General features: G+C 44.6%; 1 protein-coding gene across 1 annotated transcript; it reads right to left on the bottom strand.

The window, feature by feature from the left end:
• Positions 1-1,343: 1,343 nt before the first annotated feature.
• ZC3HAV1L (ZC3HAV1 like) lies at positions 1,344-14,690 on the bottom strand. The gene is made up of 4 exons (XM_025982176.2): positions 14,219-14,690; positions 13,315-13,450; positions 8,205-8,463; positions 1,344-5,543 (listed from the first exon to the last, which is right to left on the bottom strand). The coding sequence occupies exons 1-4, from the start codon at positions 14,614-14,616 to the stop codon at positions 5,407-5,409; spliced, it is 930 nt and encodes a 309-aa protein (XP_025837961.2). The 5' UTR covers positions 14,617-14,690; the 3' UTR covers positions 1,344-5,406.
• Positions 14,691-19,552: the final 4,862 nt, after the last annotated feature.

Here is a 19,552-nt window from a genome sequence, read left to right as displayed (position 1 = left end):
CTGTGTTTATGCCTCCCTCTCTCTCTCTGTGTCTCTCATGAATAAATAAATAAATAAAATCTTTAAAAAAAAAAAAAGAATATTTTTGAAAAGACATAAAACCATATATCCAGTACCACATTTGATATGCATACACTTGCCAATGGAGGAACTAAATCCTGCCTTTCACATGTTACATGGAAAACGGCTTATATAAATATTGAAGAGTAATATGAGTTGTTTCATAGTGCAAAAATGGTCCCTGCTGTCATGTGTACCTGTAGCAAATACTATACAATTTGCAGGTACCCTCAGAGCTACCAATTAGAAGACAAAAAAAGAGGGGAAATGGACACCAGAAACTACTGGGAAAGACATTTTATTTGGTAAAAATCTATCATGTCCAAACTCTCGGAAAGGCAGGCAAGCCTAGACAAGTGAATTTGTTTGTTTTTGCTTACCCAAATGTTTCTACTACAGAAACCCCCCACAAAGTCCAAAAGTCTATCTGTTTCCAATGATGACAGTGGTTCAACCCACAGATCTGCCCAGTGTTCAGAAGCAATCATGTTTTGCATTGAGGATGCAGGAGTAAGAGACGTGAAGCATTTCCCTGGGGCTTGACTGGCATAAATCATGAGCAGAGAAAGCTTTCTAAAGCAGAGGCCCAAGGCAGGGTCCCCTCTTGCCTAGGTCAGGGCAGTACTGATTTAACTCACCTCTGTTTTGATGACTAAGCAAGGTAGTCTATCTAAAGAACTCAGAAAAGTACTATACAATGGTATTATGGGGATTACTACTTCCTTCTGAATACAATTCCTGTAGACTCCCCAATTTCCACAATGATATGTCATCGTATTTTCCAAAAAATGTTTTGGAAAAATTTTCCTACATAAGAATAGAGAAATTCAAGAATACAGTAATATATTACTTTAAAAATAATAATCAGGGCAGCCCTGGTGGCATAGTGGTTTAGCGCCACCTGCAGCCCGGGGTATGATCCTGGAAACCCGGGATTGAGTCCCACGTGGAGCCTGCTTCTTCCTCTGCCTCTCTCTGAATAAATAAGTAAATAAACAAATCTTTAAAAAATAAATAAAAATAATAATCAATGTGAGGTGATGGATGCACTAAATTTATTGTAATAATCATTTGACCATGATATACATGTATGAAATCATCACCTAGTATGCCTAAAACTTATAAAATGCTCTATGTCAATAATACCTTAATAAAGCTGGAAAAAAATTGTTAAAAAATGACATTATAAATCCATCTGCAGAACTCAAAACAGCACTTAGAATGAAATGTATACTTTGAGCATATAGCAATAAAAATAAAAAGCAAATGACTACATACACATATAAAATATAAATGAATTTTATTTATGAATGTATAGATGCATATAATTATAATAAAAATAACCAAATAGGGAAAAGCAATACATTGAAAGAGCATATGCCATAATCAAGTAGAGTTACTCAAAATTTAAGAATGTGTTAATATAGCAACGCCAGTAATATAATCATATTGATTTAAATGATAAAAATTATGTGATTATACAAAAGATACCAATTCTTACTAAAAGCTTCTAACAAACAATAAATGTAATTTGCCGTATTAAATAGAGAACATTTGTTTAAAACAATAATTAACTTCATATTTAATGACGAAATATCAAAAAATATATTTTCTAGCCATAATTTTATTTAACACAAAACAAATAGATAAGACAAATCTTTTTGTAGCCATGATTTTATATTTAGAAGGAAAAAAGGCCATCTAACATTGTTAGAACAAAGATAATTCAACAATAGTCAAATATTTTAAAAACCAATAGCATTCTAGAGATTCCCATACTGAGTAGCAATACAGATATCTTTAGCTAAGAAAAAAAGATCAATGTAATGAGGAATATATATATATATATATATATATATATATATATATATAAAGAACAAATTTATAATGAAAGAAACCAAGGAACCCATTAGCAATGAAGAGCCTTAATTTTTTGACAGAAAGATTAGTATCATAAGTCTTAAACAATTAATTTTAGTCCTAGATGATTCAAATTGAAGCACCAAAATAATATTTACCTTAAATAACATATTCCTTAAGGGAAAAAGACTTCTTGAAAATGAAAAATATATTATGTGGGGAGAAAAAAGAACAATAAAGACCAATATGATACTGATGGATTCACAACACAGTTTGATTCATTATATGGCAAAAAAAGTGTCCAAAAGAAGAAATAATGGTTTTGCTTTTGCTCAAAGTTAGGAAAGAAAAGTAGAAAGCAGGGCAAAGTAAGTGCTATGCTAGAACTTTGAGAATGCTAAGTGAACCGTCTTTCGTGGGGTCAGAAAAGACTAATCTAGCATTTTAAAGAATCTGATTTTGCCAGATTTTGACGGAGGAAGAGGGAGAGAGTGGCACTTAATGGGAACATCATTTATAAACACAGAGTCATAAAATAAAACAGCACATTCCAAAAATTGCAAGTAGTTCAGTATATACACTATTGTTCTGCATTTCTAAAACTCAATCTAAGCCAGTATTTCAAAATCTGAAAATGTATCATAAAATCTGGATCGAGCTTCTTTCAACTAATTGGACACCATGACAAAATGGGCCCACATCCCCACATGGGCACAAGAGGCAGGAGGGACCCCCAGAGCTACCGATTTAAGTAGCTGGTGGGACAACTTGCTAGGACACTTCCTCTTTCCTCCCATTTCTCTTATATCCAGCTCACATCATCCACTTAGCTCACCTTTCTCATCTAAGAAGACATCTGAGTTTATGACTCCTACATTGCATAACGGGGACCAATGAAGTTATGGCAAAACAAAGCAATGTGATTATGTCTGCATTTCAAAAGATTGGCCAGGTACAGGATGGAAGGGGGGTGGTGGTGGTAAGGAGATAAATGAAATCCGTAAAAGCCTATTTTATAAAAAAATATTTTTTTAATGGGACTGTCGTCACTGAAGGAGAGTAGGGGGCCACCTAGCACCTGCTATAAAAATATTCTCATGAGACACGACTGGGAAGCCACTGAATCCACCATCTGTGCAATAATGCAAGAGGTGCTGAGGGTTAGAAAGAGGGCAGTGTGTCAGGGATGTAAAGAAAGAGGCAGAAAAGGATCAAAATTTGAGATGTTAGAAGGGAAATTAATCTCCAACATTGGGTCACCAGTTTGACATCAGGAACCGGCGAAAGAAGAGTATGGGGCAATTTGCAGGGCTTTGGTTTAAGTCAGTAGGTTGGTAACACACCAAAATAAAGAAACCAAAGGCAAAATGAGTCTGTAGGAAAGTTAATCATTTAACTTAGGATATGCTGGATCTGTGGAGCCTATCGATGTGCCGCTTCACCTCAGAAGCCTTGATAGATGACCAAAGAAAATTCATCCCCAATTTTAATGTGATAACTTTCCCACAGCTGTATCATGAGATGAAAATGAGGGTCAAGTGGGATTATATAAAATATTTTTACAGAATGAATACTAACGGAACTAAGCTTTATTTGGAATATTATAGAATTGAATAAAATATTGTAACAAAGATTACAAAGAGTCATTTTTTACGCATATATAAGCATATCTCAAAAAGACACAATACTGAAAAAGTCCACCAAGTCTCTTCATGTATAGGATATACATTTATACCCTACATTGCTTCTGTTAAGAATTAAAGATGGCTTATAGAAAAAATACACATAGTAAAAGGATAAAATGAAAATAATAATAATAAAATGTAAAAATAATTCTTAAAAAAATTAGCACCAGGAGATATCAGAACAAGGAAAAAGAAAACAAGTTATGCAGAACATAAGGGTTTTCAGAAAGACAACCACTTTGGACAAACAAAGTGAAAAGATTCACTGAAGCTGCAGGGCTCTTACTGTCCATTAGGAGAAAACACAGCGATTTCTCACTTTGAAAAGGATATTTAAAAAAAAAAAAAAAGGGATATTTTTGCACACCTCCCCCAGTAGAAAAGACAGTGTTTCATGATAAAACATTGTTCTAAACTAAAGTAATTCAGCTTTATGAAAAACTCACTACCTTGTCCCTCTTTCCCAAATGTTGTGCTCTTGCAGCAAAGTTAAAATTAAAAAAACCAAAAAACAAAAAACAAAAAACACAACACTTTACACACCAACATTTGGGGATATCACAACAGCAAACACAGAAAAAGATTTCATCACACTGCTTCTCTGTGGGACTCTGATGAAAACAAAGAACCAAACATCTAAGTGTAACTGGATGAAGGAAGCCACATGGTGGGGACAGGGAGAGGAAACCTGAAATGGGCAAGGTATATAGGTTTCTCAGGGTCCCTCTCGATCCACAGAAAGAATGGAGACGACTTTGAGGAATGGATGAACGATACTAGAGCGATGGGGCTTTGGTGAAAAACTGAGTAAGAAATGCAGAGTAGACACAGTGAGGTAGAAATCTTTGGTGAGCACGCAAAAGTTAGAAACTCTGTGGTGCTGGCTGAGGATGGATCCAGAGGATGGATCCGCGAGAGCTGGATATCACGTGAGCATGGTACAACTGGTATCCTTTTATGAAAATTAAGGAACCTATTTAAAGGCCATCCCACATCAGCACAGAGGAGGCCCCAGAATTTGAAGGGCAGGCACAAACTGCACACAGAAAAAGACATACAGAAAGCACGCACACAGAAAAACATTCACTTGCATATATTTAAGGAAATGCAAATCAAAAGACATTATCGTTTAGCACCGATGGGCTAGGCAAAGGAATACATTTTAAAATTCATCATGAGGATTTTAAGAAAAGAGTTCTGTTCAAAATTTGTTAGAAAGAATTGAAATATCCCAGAATGAGGGAAGTCATTAAGTAAATGATTATATATTAGTGTGTCTGTGCATAAAAAGGATTATCTGTGATAAAATGTGGACAGGGAAAGATGCTTATGAAACATTAAGAAAAAGCAAGAGTACAAAGTGTACATAGTCTCTGACTACCACTAGGTAAATCATATATGTGGGCATCTAGAAAACCCCGGCTGGGTCACAGAGCAAGTCAGCAGAACCCTGCTCGTGTCAGAACTCCCGCCAGCCTGGGGGAAGCTGCCAGGAACTACAGGCAGACTGTGCCATCTTCAGAGTTTGCCCTGGACTAACCCCCAGCCACACTCACGTTCTCCCCTCGCCACCGGCTCGGTGTCCAACCACATCCCCAACCACCCATCCCCAGTGTTATCCTTCCAACCTGATGTTTTCCCCTTCTCCGTCTTCTTTAATTTTTACAACAACTTGTGAGGTAGGTAGTACTATGACCATTATTGAAAAGTGATTAAATGAATGAACTTACAAATCAAGCTCAACAGAAGCTTTGTTTTCAGATCTTGCAATTGGACGAGCTTCATATTTCACGGACATTCTTTACGGTTTACCTGTGTGTGGCTTCTTGGCTGACTGAGGAGGGACAGAAGCCAGAGGACTGGCTTCTGCAGCGCCAGCTACATGTACTCCTTGTTTCTCAAGGCCCTGTGCATACTCAGCAGAAGAAGCTGAATTATCTAAAAAGAAGAGGAAAAAGATGAGCTTTCCTGAGACACCCCTTTTATTGCTCTCAATTTCATTTTATGTTGGGAGCATCAGCCCTGCTAATCAGATCTCAGACGAAAGTCCCAACACTATGGATTTGGAGAGTTTGTGTCTTCTGGATTTTACACACACACAGAGCAGGAAGTCTCTATTTCACAGTTGGGAGAGACTCACTAAACAAGACCAGATGAAGGTAATGACAGGCCCTGTACAGTATAGAGCAGAAGATCCCTACCACCATTTAGGGTCCCCTAGATAGCCCCCGACACCACCTCCATACCACTCGTGCAGGAAGTCAGCCCCATCCCAACATAAGAAAACTCTGTATCGAAAGCTTGGAGACTCTGGCTTCACTGATTTGGTTTTCCCATCGACAATTCTCCTAAGCCTACCTCCCACTGAAACTGATTTTCAGCTATAAGCAAATTTAATAGGATAAGTAACCTGAATGCATTGTAATTAAAAGTACAGCAGACATGGGGATCCCTGGATGGCTTGGCAGTGTAGCGTCTGCCTTCGGTCCAGGGCATGGTCCTGGAGACCCAGGATTGAGTCCCACGTGGGGCTCCCTGCGTGGGGCCTGCTTCTCTCTCTCTGCCTCTCTCTCTCATGAATAAATAAATAAAATCTTTTCAAAAAATAAAAAATAAATAAAAGTACACCAGACCACACTTTGCTGACCTTAAAAAATGAGAGACTATGCTGCTATATGGAAAGACGTTTATGATGTTGTATAAAGTGAAAATATAAGATACTACTAATACTAATACTAATACTAATAATGTGATCACAACTGGACTAGAATTTGTAGAGCAACAAGAGGGAAGGGCCCTCAGTTAAATGTTGGTAATGATTATGGATAAGAATGCGTGGAATCAGGGCAGCCGCGGTGGTCCAGCAGTTTAGCGCCGCTTTTAGCCCAGGGTTTGATCCTGGAGACCTGGGATCGAGTCCCACGTTGGGCTCCCTGCACGGAGCCTGCTTCTCCCTCTGCCTCTCTCTCTCTCTCTCTCTCTCTCTCTCTCTCTCTCATTCTCTGTCACAAATAAATAAATAAAATCTTAAAAAAAAAAAAAAGAATGAGTGGAATCATCACACAATTTTAGAGTGTAATGTAACACATTTAGATCTACACAAATGTAGATCTCTACATTTTTCAAATTTTTCTGTCATATGCTTGAAGTTTCTTAACCACTGGAAAAAAAATACTTTTTTTGAAGATTTATTTATTTCAGAGAGAGAATGAGCAGGAATGGCAGAAGGAGAGCATCCCAAGCAGACTCTGTGCTGATCGTGGAGCCGACACGGGGTCCGATCCCATGACCCTGAGATCACAACCTGAGCCAAAACCAAGAGTCAGCCTTTTAACCAACTGTGCCATCCAGGCGCCCCAAAAGAAAATACTTTCGTAAAAGTTCTCATTTCGGGCAGCTCCAGTGGCTCAGGGGCAGCCCTGGTGGCTCAGCGGTTTAGCGCTGCCTTCAGTCCAGGCCGTGATCCTGGAGACCCGGGATTGAGTCCCATGTCGGGCTCCCTGCATGGAGCCTGCCTCTCCCTCTGCCTGTGTCTCTGCCTCTCCCTCTCTCTGTGTCTCTCATGAATAAATAAATAAAATCTTTAAAAAAAAAAAAGTTCTCATTTCAAGAAAAACTTTGTAACTATATATGATGATAGATGTTAGCTCCACTTATTGTGATCACCTTGCAACATACACAAATATCGAATCATGTTGTACATCTGAAACTTCTATGGCATTATATGTTATTACCTCAAGAAAAATAAAGAAGAATACACCTTAATTTAAGAAAAGAAAGCCATTCCTATATTTTCCTTCCCTTTCTCATCCACTGGCCCCCACCTCGCTCCTCTTTCTTCCTAACAAAGCTGTGGGGACAGTTGTACCTACTTCGTGGCCCCTAGCTTAGCAAACCCTTGGATAGATGCCATTAGCTGATAGCACTGAAAATAAACTCTATCCCTTCCCTTCTTTGGTTAGAACCACAATTTTACATCATATAATGTTGGTTCTAAGTTTCCCCAAGGACAAAGTAAAACTTATCATATGGGGTGCCATCCCCCAGACTGACCTCCTGGTCAAAACTCTATGTGGTAGTGCTCTGTCTCCCTCTGATATTCTCACCTTGATTTTCTTTTTTTTCTTAATTTCTTCCTTCTTTTCTTTTCTTTTTTTTTTTTTAATTTTATTATTTATTCATGAGAATACACAGAGAGGAGACAGAGAAGCAGAGGCACAGGTGGAATGAGAAGCAGGCTCCATGCAGGGAGCCCAACGTGGAACTCGATCCGGGGTCTCCAGGGTCACGCTCTGGGATGAAGGCAGGCGCTAAACCGCTGAGCCACCGGGCTGCTTTTCTTTTCTCTTCTTTTCTTTTTCTCTCTTTCTCTTTCTCTATTTTTCCTTCTTTCTTTCTGTTTCTTTCTTTTAAATGATGTTACTTATTTATTTGACATAGAAAGAGCACAAGCAGGGGGAGGAGCAGAGGTCTCGAGAGGGAGACTCAGGCTTCCCACTGAGCAAGGAGCCTTGGTGTGGATCTTGGTCCCAGGACCCTGGTATTATGACCCAAGCCAAAGGCAGACACTTAATTGCCTGAGCTCACCCACCCGCTCACCTTGATTTTCAAGCATCTTGTGCAGCTTCATGTGCTTGTAGGTGGAGATGATCTGAAAATTAATGACACTTGGAATATTCAGTCCTTGGTCCTGCAGCAGTGTCAGGGCTGAAGCATGAGTGAGTTGATGGGACCGTTTGCATTTCGGAAGTCTGCACTCCCCTCTGACGAAGGATTTGCACACATGGAATTTGTTGCATTTGTCCTTGAGGTTGCAGTAGCCATAGAGTGCTTCACCTTTGTTGTACAGTAAACAGACCTGGTCCAGAAATAAAGTAACACTTAACACATTTGTTTTCACTGTTTTTTAAGGCAATTGTAGAAAAAAAAATTTTTTAAGTTTTTATTTTTGAGTAATCTCTATACATAGCATGGGGCTCAAACTCATAACCCCAAGACCAGGAGTTGCATGCTCTACCCACTGAGCCAACCAGGTGCTCCAAGAAATAATTTTTTTATTTAAATATTTTATTTATTTGACAGAGACAGCGGGGAGTGGAGAGGCAGTCTTCTCACTGAGCAGGGAGCCTGATGCAGGGCTCAATCCCAGGGATCATGGGATCATGGGATCATGACCCCAACCAAAAGCAGACGCTTAACCAGTGTGAGCCACCCAGGCACCACAAGAAATAATTTTTGAAAAAGATGTGTAATTGGCACAATGACTTGTACCATTATATATTAAAATATAAACTACTTTAATTGAACAGTATGATACTGGTTTAAGAATGTGTAGGAAATCAAGAAAAAGAGATCCTAGACCTAGTTCCCCAATCAAAATAACCTATTCTTTAAGATTTGATAGAGCTCAACAAACTATATGAGCCCAATATTTTCTTATAGAAGACTTCTAAAATTTTTTAACTTTTTTATTGTAGCAAAATATATATATAAACATAAAATTTACCATTTAGCCATTTTACATTTGGATGTGCAATTCAGAAGCATTAAGTACATACACATTGTTGTTCAACCATCACTATTCTTCTCTAGAACTTTTTCATCATTCCACACTGAAACTGTATCCATTAAAAAGTAGCTCTCTGGGTGGAGGGGATAGGGTGACTGGGTGACGGGCACTAAGAAAGGCACTTAATGGGGTTGAGCACTGGGTGTTATATATGTTGGCAAATTGAATTTAAATTAAAAAAATAAAAAATAAAAAGTAGTTCTCTATTCCCCCCTCCCACATTTGCAAATATTTTTTATTTAAATTCAATTAATTAACATTCAATGTATTACTGGTTTCAGAGGTAGAGTTCAGCAATTTATCAGTCTTTTTTTTTTTTTATAAAGATTTTTCATTTATTTATTCATGAGAGACACACACAGAGAGAGAGGCAGAGATATAGGCAGAGGGAGAAGCAGGCTCCACGCCTGATGTGGGACTTGATCCCGGGTCTCCAGGATCAGGCCCTGGGCTGCAGGCGGTGCTAACCCGCTGAGCCACCGGGGCTGCCCAATTTATCAGTCTTATATATCACCCAGTGCTCATTACATCACATGGTCTCCTTCATGTCCACCACCCAGTTACCCCATCCCCCCACCCCCTTCCCTCCAGTGACCCTCATACCTCCAGTTTTTTTCTCTTATGGTTTGTCTCCCTAAGTTCATTGTGTTCTATTTTTTCCTCTCCTCCCCATGACTAGTACTCTAGTTTTATGATGTTTTAAAATTTTCATGTTTAATGCTTTTGTCATTCAAAAATAAAGACTATTCTGGATTTCTATTCTTTCATGAATCAGTTTTTTCTTTCTTTTTTTTAAGATTTTATTTATTTATTCATGAGAGTCACAGAGAAAGAGAGAGAGAGGCAGAGACACAGGCAGACGGAGAAGCAGGGTCCATGCAGGGAGCCCGATGTGGGACTTGATCCTGGGACTCCAGGATCACTCCCTGAGCCGAAGGCAGGTGCTAAACTGCTGAGCCACCCAAGGATCCCCTCTTTCATTTCTTTTTAAGATTTTATTTATTTATTCATGAGAGACACAGAAAGAAAGAGGCAGAGACACAGGCAGAGGGAGAAACAGGTTCCCACAGAGAGGCTGATGTGGAATTCTATCCAGGACCCTGGGATCACACCCTGAGTGGAAGGCTTCAACTGCTGAGCCACCCAGGTGTCCCCTTGAATCAGTTCTGATGAGTTATACTTTTTTTTTTCTAGAAATGTGTCCATTTCATTGAAATTTTCAAATGTATCAGCATCACATTGTACATATTTCCGAAGTCAGACGCCTTATCCATTAGGCCACGCGGTCCCCTCAACATTGTACATATTTCCAATGTGTGTTTCTTTCAACACCACCAAGTAATTCTCAGCAGACAACAACCAGGTGTCCCATGTGGAGCTTCCATGTTCTCTCCTGGGTTCCCACTCTCCCAGCACCTCCACACGCTCAACCTGGAAGCTATCTGAAAGTCTGTCCTTTGGTTTTTTATTTTTTAAGATTGATTGACTGATTGATTGATTCATGAGAGATTACACAGAGCGAGGCAGAGACACAGGCAGAGGGAGAAGCAGGCTCCATGCAGGGAGCCTGACGTGGGACTCGATCCCAGGTCTCCAGGATCACGCCCTGGGCTAAAGGTGGCGCTAAACCACTGAGCCACCCCGGCTGCCCTGTCCTTTGGGGTTTTTATGGAGACTTCATAACAATGGTACAATCGATTCAATCAGTTGGCCGCTGGTGAGTGAACTCAATCTCTAGCCCCTCTGTCCTCCCAGGAGGTGGAGAGTAGGAGGCAGAGGGGTAAAACTTACCATTGTCTAATCACAAGATTGGTTCTCCTGACAACCAGCTCCCATCCTCAGGTTACCTAGGGGCTTTCCAAAAATCACCTTTATAAAGGTGTTAACAGACACCTTTACAGCTCTCATCATTTAGGAAATTCCAAGGGTTTTAGGACCTCTTTGCCAGTAATGGGGATGAAGACCAAATATATTATATTTCTCATTATAAATCACAAGATCCCAATATTTGTTCCTATTATCTTTTTATTAAGTGGTTTATTTGTATTATGTATTGTGTCTTTTTTTTTTTTTAAGATTTTATTTATTCATGAGAGACAGAGAGAGAGAGGCAGAGACATAGGCAGAGGAAGAGGCAGGCTCCATGCAGGAAGCCCATTGTGGGACTCGATCCTGACACTCCGGGATCACGCCCTGAGCCAAAGGCAGACGCTCAACTGCCTAGCCACCCAGGCATCCCTATGTATTGTGTCTTTAGGAGAGTGATGGTAAAGGGTCATGGGGCATTTTTATACAACATATGTATAAAACATATATGAAGCATCATTCCTGCCTCATTCACTGTTTGTCCATCCTCCCTGCTGCCTAAGTGGCCGTGCTGTGTGCCACATAATACACACCTCCAGTCCTGGGTGATAGGACCAGGGGTGGGCTGCTGGCATAGATGCAGCCAACCCCACTGGCTGCTCATGAAACACTGCAGTAGTCTGATATGACACAGTGAGGCTGGACCCAGGACAGTAGGTAGAAGTCATAAAGAAAAGGGTGCAATAAGTTAAACAACGTAACAACATTAAACTTCCATAAGTCAAACAATATCATAAAAAAACTAAAAGGTAACTAGAGCATCACTGCCCCTTCTCTCTGAGAGAGGAAGGACTGGACCCAGTTGCTGCCCTTCCCCTCTCCCTTCTTGCCAATAACTTGCTCCAGCTGTTGCTTGGAGTCCTTTTGGCAACATGGTTGGAATGTATCTGCCTTATAACCATGCCTGACCAAGCCCAGCTTCAAAGCCCAAAGAAATTAGAAAAGAGACGGATGTGAAGAATAAACCTCTTGGCTCTTAAGGCTGACGCCAGCACTATCTTTTGCATACCGATTCTGCTGCCTTGAGGGCTAATCACAAAGGCTCCAGCTCACATCTTGTGAGTCCCTTCCCTTCCAAAGCCTAAAATACCTTAGCATTAACAGAGGACTAGAGTCACAAACTACCCTCTATTTTCCCAACATCCTCTTTTCTTCCTACTCCTCTTATGGCAACTTGAGCGTCTATGATGGCATCATTGTGCCAGAGTAGAAAATTCTACTTTCAACGGGTGGGCTCTTGTAATATTTTCTTTTAGGATTCCAACTCTTTGGTTTTTAAGAATTCTTTGTGGAGGGGCACCTGGGTGGCTCAGTTGGTTGAACATTCAACTCTTGGTTTGGGCTTAGGTCCTGACCTCAGGGTCATGAGATTGAGCCTCGTGTTGGGCTCTGCACTCAGCACAGAGTCCGTCTGAGATTCTCTCCCTCTCCATCTGCAACCCCGCCTGTCCCCACCCCCATGCTCTCTCTCTAAAATAAATAAATCTTAAAAAAAAAAATTCTTCACTTATAGCTAAACAGATACAAACATGCTAATTTCACCATGATAGCATTTCTAATAGGCACCTGTAAGCATTTGCAACCAAATCATTTCAAAGCAATTAAAATTAATATTGAAAGCCCCAAGAAAGTAAATAGAGGAAAATACTTACAACAAATGTAACCACAAAAGAGACTGGTATCCTTAAAGACATCTTATAAATTAATAGAAAAAGACAAATGCCTCAATAGAAAAATAGGCAAAAGCATAAGCAGGCAAGTAACAAAACACAGGCTTCACAGACAGATTTAGATTCAAATCTGCCATGTACTATGTGACCTTGGCCAAGTTAATATATCTGAGCCTCAGTTTCCTCATCTGTAAAATGGGGACGTTATTTTTTTTTTATTGGAGTTCAATTTGCCAACATATAGCATAACACGCAGTGCTCATCCCTCCAAGTGCCCCCGTCAGTGTCCATGACCCAGTCACCCTAACCCCCTGCCCACCTCCCTTTCCAACATGGGGACAGGTTATTAATGAAGTTATATGAATGGCTTAGCTTTCAGTAAACAACCAAAAACTAATAGGAATTATCATCATTTCTTTACCACACACGTTCATCACTCCCTGTGTGTCAGAGCCTGGTAAAATCACAAAGACTCCATAAAGGTCAGCACCGCACCATTACCTTCACGCATACACCTGCTGCCCTCTTTAAGCGGACTTTTGATGTTCTCCCCCGACTTCTTCCATCTTGCAGACAACATGAGGGTGAATTCTTGGTAACTCACCTCTGGTAAAAGGCACGGGTCATTCTGTAAAAGCAGGATCCGTAGCTGGGCCTCATTGAGGCCAAAAAGCCCATGGTTTTTCAGTACTTGCATGTTGACAGGTGTGTGGATGTCATGGGAAAGGGTGCAGGTAGACCTAGGAGAACGCAGAGCTCTGGATCAGAGGCCCGGGTGAAGAAGGGGCCAGTCCGCCAAATGCCTCGCCCTGGGGTCGCTTGTAACTCGTGAAGCTGAACAATTTCCCATGAACCCATAGATACTGCAGCCTACTAGGAGGCACTGATGCTAAGAGAGGGGAGTTGAAGCAACTCTCCTCCCAAGGTCATTTTCCCCTTCAATCAGGATGCTTTAAAGCCGCAGGTTGCTCTGCGGGGGACTATGCTCGCCTTCCCCACCCCAGGCACCGCCACGTCGGGGGAGACCCCCCCCCCTCGGGGGAGAGCAGGAAGCAGCCTTAAAACGCCTCCCCCAGGGCAGCCCGGGTGGCGCAGCGGTTTGGCGCCGCCTTCAGCCCGGGGCGTTGATCCTGGAGACCCGGGGTCGAGCCCCACACCGGGCTCCCTGCACGGGGCCTGCTTCTCCCTCTGCCTGTGCCCCTGCCTCTCTCTGTGTGTGTTCTCATGCGTGAATAAAATCTTAAAAACGCCTCCCCAAGTCCCCAGCTCCCGGGGTCCCGGGAGTCCCTGGAGCCGCACGGAGGAGCCGCGGAGCGGAGGGGGCTCTCCGAGGAGGGGCCAGGCCCTCAGCCCCGGGCTGACCCGACTGTGGGCCTCCCTCCCACGGCGCTGCAGGCTGGGGCTCCCGGGACCCTGCGGGGCTCGCCCTCCGCCCTCGGGGGCGCGGGGCAGGGGTGCCCGAGCCAGCGCCCCTCCTCCAGCCCGGGGGCCCCGCGGCCCCGCCTCACCAGCAGTCGCGGTTCGGGCACTTGCCCAGCATGTGGCGGCGGCAGAGGTGCAGCTGGTCGCAGGCCTGGCAGTCGCCGCGCTGGTAGCGGGCGCAGAGGCGCGCGGAGGACACGGCCACCACCCGCCAGGCGCGCGGCCCGCCGCCGCCCGCGCCCCCCGCGCCCCCCGCGCCGCCCGGGGCGCCCTCCGCCTGGGCCTGGGCCTGCGCCTGCGCCTGCGCCTCCTCCGTCTCCTGCACCTCCTGCAGCAGGAAGCGCTCGGGCCCGGCCTGGCGCAGCACGTCCCGCAGCCTGGCCTCGGGCAGCTCCACGTGGCCGCGCAGGTCCTGCAGCAGCATGCGGCCGCCGTTGGCGCACAGCACCTTGGTGAGGAAGGAGCACACCGTGGGCTCCGCCATGGCCGCGGCCGGCCCGGAACCCGGAGCCGCCAGACTCCTCCCAGCCACGTCCCCGATCCGGGCCCCCGGCTCCCGGGCGCCGCGGGGAGGAGCGGGGGGGGGGGGGCGCGGGGGAGAGGTGGGGGCGCCGTGGGGGGAGGAGAGGGAGGAGGCGGGGAAACGGAAGGGGGGGGCGCCGCGAGGTGAGTGGGAGCAGTGGGGGGCGCTCCGGGAAAGGCTGGGAGGGAGAGTGGGGGAGGGGTGGGGGCGTCGTGGGGGGAGGGGAGGGAGGAGGCGGGGAAACGGAAGGGGGAGGGGCGCCGCGAGGTGAGTGGGAGCCCTGGGGGGCGCTGCGGGAAAGGCGGGGAGAGGGAGGCGGGGAGGGAGAGTGGGGGAGGGGGAGGGGCGCGGGGGAGGGGTGGGGCGCCGTGGGGGGAGGGGAGGGAGGAGGCGGGGAAACGGAAGGGGGAGGGGCGCCGCGAGGTGAGTGGGAGCAGTGGGGGGCGCTGCGGGAAAGGCGGGGAGGGAGAGTGGGGGAGGGGGAGGGGCGCCGCGGGGGGGACGTGGGAGTGGGGGTCGGGGAAGGGGGGACCCGGAGCCTGCAGGGGGGGGGGGCCGTGTGCACGATGTCCCCCAGCGCCTGCCGGCTGGGAGGGGCGGGCCGGCCTCTGAGAGAATCCGGGGTGCCCTAGGACGGAGGACGGCAAAGGTAACACAGGTAAGCAGGGCGAAGGGGCAGGCTGGGCACCAGGGAGTTGGTGGTGGGAGGACTCGGGCAGCCCGAGCCGCAGGTGGCTGGCGAGGCCTGGAATGCTGACCAGTTCCACCCGAGATGTGACGTCAGTGGGAGATACACAGCCTGCATCTCGCAGGTCTGGGATGGGAAAGATCTCATCAATAACTTCGATCGGGGCGCTTGGGCGGCTGAGCCGTTGAGCGCCTGCCTTCTTCGGCTCCGGGCGTGACCCCGGGGTCCCGGGATCGAGTCCTGCACGGGGCTCCCCTGGGGGAGCCTGCTTCTCCCTCTGCCTGCGTCTCTGCCTCCTTGTGTGTGTCTCTCTTGAATAAATAAATAAAAATCTTAAAAAAAAATAGCTTCATTAATCATGTTCAGTTGATGCTGTTTAAATAAGATGTTCTTACAATTTCATCTGTTTCTTTACTTCTCTAGTGTACCTATGAGAAAATGTGAAATTACCTCTAGGGCTCACACTTTATTCCTGTTGGACCACACTTGTTTACTAGACCTGTTGACTAAGCAGCGGGCCTTTCTGTCCCCCACCTCCTGCTCATTCCATCCAGGGCGCTTGAGCCCCTGCTAATTGAAAGGACAGTACAAAGACACAGGAGACCCAGTGGAGGAAATCAACCAGCTACCTTACAGGGTGGTTGTGAGGATGAAGTGAGTTGATGTCATGTAAAGAAGCTAAAGAGGAAGGCAACTGATTGGCCAGGTGCCAGATGATCTTCTCCGCCAGGATTAGAAGCTTGGACTTACACACTGAAGACCTGGGGAAGCCACTGATGGAATTTCAGCCCAGAGTGGCCCAGAATGTTTCTCCCTGCTCTGGATGTCTCCCTTTCACCTCTGAGCTTCGATGTCTTCTCTTCAGCAAGACCTTTCTGGACCTCCCAATCAGAAGTAGTTCCCCAATCTCTACATGGAACTTACCACCCATAGTTTTTCTTCTTTTTTATTTCTGTATTTGTAGAACTCAAGCACGTGAAAGCAGGAATGAGGTTTGTCTTGTTCATTGCTCTATCCTCGAATCTGAAAAAACAGTGCCTGGCCATACTTAGCAGAGATGTTTTAGAAATATCCCTGGCAGCCATGGGAAGAATAGATTTCTAGAAAAAGCAAGACATGGAATAACAGAAGAGGACTTGAGGGACTATAATCCCAGTTTTTATTGTGTTAAGTTTGCAGAGGACGATCCAAGGGAAGACGCTCAGTAGGCAGTTATATTTAGAGATGTAGAGCTGACAAAAGATGGGAGGAATATAGGTTTGAGTGACGTCAGATTATTAGGTCATTGAGGCAGTGAGGGTTGATCATCCAGCAAAATGGAGCATGTGTAAAGCAAATGTGGGAGAAGAGAACCTTGAGGAATGGCAACAAGAAAGGCAAAGGGAAGAGAAAAATCAGAAGGAAACTGGAAGTAGCTCTTAATGCCTCATCCATGTCTTGTGACACTTGGCATTTGCACCTGGACTCTCTCTCCTCGCTGAAGGAGCAAGCTTGCCAGCAATTGAGGGAGGCTGGAATTAACCAAGGCATTGACACTCCAGGAAGAGTCCCTGATGAGTGATGTTAGGGCAGTAGTGGTGTGGGGCCCACTCAGACTCCCCTGAGTTGGTATGAAGATTATTTTAAACTAAAGACAGTTGAGATTCAACAGATGTAGAAAGGAGCCTTCTTGGAGCTTCCCTCCCTTATTTCATGAAACGCAGAGAGTTCTGGAACTGAGGGTCATAGATCCTCTCTGGAGAAGTCTTATGGCCATGAAGAAAAAAATAAAACGGAGATCACTGGCACCTGCATAAACATTATCACAAACTTCCGTATCTTGTATGTTCCTCCAGAAACCCATTTATTTGTCCTTAGCACAGAAGCCTTTTCTCCCCCTTCCTCTCCCCTATTAATTAAGTATGCAGACCCCCATCTTTAACCATTTAGGGAGTCACTTTGTTTCCAGATGGCTGTGATAAACTTTGAGGGGTTTTGTCTCCTGTTAATCTGTTGTCAGTTAATTTGCACTCCTGAACCTAAGAGGAAAAAAAGGAAGTTTTTTCTCCCAGTTAGTGGATAAATATCCCAAGGCATTATTATTCCTCAGATAGAATGACTTCAAGGTGTATGTATATTCCTTAGTCTCCCTGAGGTTCTTCAGTGGCATCAAGCTTCAGTTGCCCACAGCTCTAACTTGCTTGTTAAAATGCCCTATATTGCCTTCCTTTAAAAAAAAAAAAAAAGAAAAGAAAGATTTTATTTATTTACTCATGAGAGACGCAGAGACACTGGCACAGGGAGAAGTAGGCTCCCTGCAGGAAGCCCGATGTGGGTCTCAATCCCAGGACTCCATCATGACCTGAGCTGAAGGCAGATGCTTGACCACTGAGCCACCCATGTGCCCCCTCTATAGTGCCTTCCTTTCCCCGTCTTACTTCCCTACTTCTCCACTGGTGTTTCTTGGGCTCATCTCCCAAATCAACTGCTTGCCTTCAATCCTCTACCTGCTTCCGAGGGAAGCCAGCCTAACATATAAACCAATAAGGAGATGAGAGAGAAAAATGAGTCACTCAGGGATGCACAGAGGGGAAGTTTCAAGATCTTCAGCATTACAAAATGCTGCAGGAAGTTGCCCTACAAAGGTGTTGATAAACTTAGGTGAGTTTATTTCAGAGGTATAATGAGAAAGGGCAGATTGCTGTAGGCTAAGAGGGGTAAAAAATGGGAAAGTCCAGCTTTTTAAGATAAGTTATCATAAAAGGTAAGGTGGTGATAAAATGATTAGAGAAAGACGTAAGGTTGAGAGCACTGTTTTATTATAGGAGGGGCAAGCATAGTTCTACAAGTGAACAGAGCCAGTAAGAAGGGAAAGTTGAAAATTTGGCTGAGAAGAGTGATAATGCAGCAGGTGATTTTCCTAAGGCAGTGGGAGAGGACAGGACCCTGGAAGAATTCATCTCAGGCAGAAGGAGAAATACCTCTTCCATTTAGGCAAGAGGAAGAGAAGCAAGGATAAGTACATGGAAAGACAAGTTTTAAGATGAAGTAGAAAGGTCCAATAGCCATTTGTGTTGTTAAGTATAAGACAAGACTGAGAATGGGTGGGGAGTCCTGTGAGGAGGTTGGTGGAGGTTTAACACAGCTGTCCTGAGGGGATGGGGGAATGTGCACCAGGAGGACAGGTGGGCGGTACAGAGGGCTTTGCCAAAGTTGAACACCAGGCATGTGGAGTGGTATTCATCAAAACAGCTCTGCTAATTCTAAAAGTACTCAGTGTTAAGAAAAAAAAAAAAAGATAAGAAAGTACTCCATGTTCATAGAAACAGAATTTGATGAACCTTCTGCTAGGTTTGGCAAACGGATGGGACATTAAGTCCAGGGGTTCCAGGGGATTGAAAGTATTAACTGAAGGAGCGGTCAGGGGCTTCATGGGCTCCGGGGTAAAGTCAGGAAGGAAGTGAAGACCAGAAGGGGCTGCATGTGTGTGAGAAAGTAGATATAGGAAATGTGAGAGCAAGAGAGCTAAAGGGCTCAGTAGAGGTAGTATATATTAATTTGCAATTTCAGAAAGAGTGGTTCTACAGCAATTTTCCCAGCAGTAGGGCAATGGATATGGATGCCTACAAGTAAAGATAAAGATGTTGGAGACAAGGAAGTTACAGACACCTCTGAGACTAGGAGTGTTGGCTGGGCTTTCCACAATGAATGTTTGAAGGAAAGATGGGGGACTTGAGTGGGGAGGTAGGCTGTGAGCCAGAACAAGTCTCTCCCTCTGGGAGGTGAGGAGGCGGGACCAGGAGTCTGTGCAGGAGTTAATGGGAGTGTGGGAAGTCAGAGGGAAGGGGTAGCGACTGTTCCCTAGAGAGGAAGCCTAGCAGTATGGTTAATCTATGGGTTCTGGAGCTAGACTCCAGGGGTTCAGAATGCTGGTTCTGTTCCTCATTAGCCATGAAACTTTGGGCAAGTTATTTGAGCCCTTAGCAGAGGTACAGATTCTGGAATCAACAGTGTGTGGTAACTAAAGTATGGGAATAAATGAGCTTCATGGGGAAGCGTGTTAAGGGGTTGGGATGGGGGGATTGGGAGAAGATCCCAGAGCAGACTACTGGGGAATGTAGAGTTTCAGGGAGCACAGGGAGACGTCAGGAAATGGGTGAAGAGGACAAGAAGATTCACAAGAGCATGCAAAAGAGAAACACAGAAGGTTGAGGCTGGAGTGGTATTTTA

The sequence above is a fragment of the Vulpes vulpes genome, chromosome 7 (assembly GCF_048418805.1).
Source record: "Vulpes vulpes isolate BD-2025 chromosome 7, VulVul3, whole genome shotgun sequence".
Lineage (NCBI taxonomy): Eukaryota > Metazoa > Chordata > Mammalia > Carnivora > Canidae > Vulpes > Vulpes vulpes.
The sequence above is the reverse complement of the archived record's forward strand: the minus strand, read 5'-3'. Positions and strand labels throughout refer to the sequence as shown.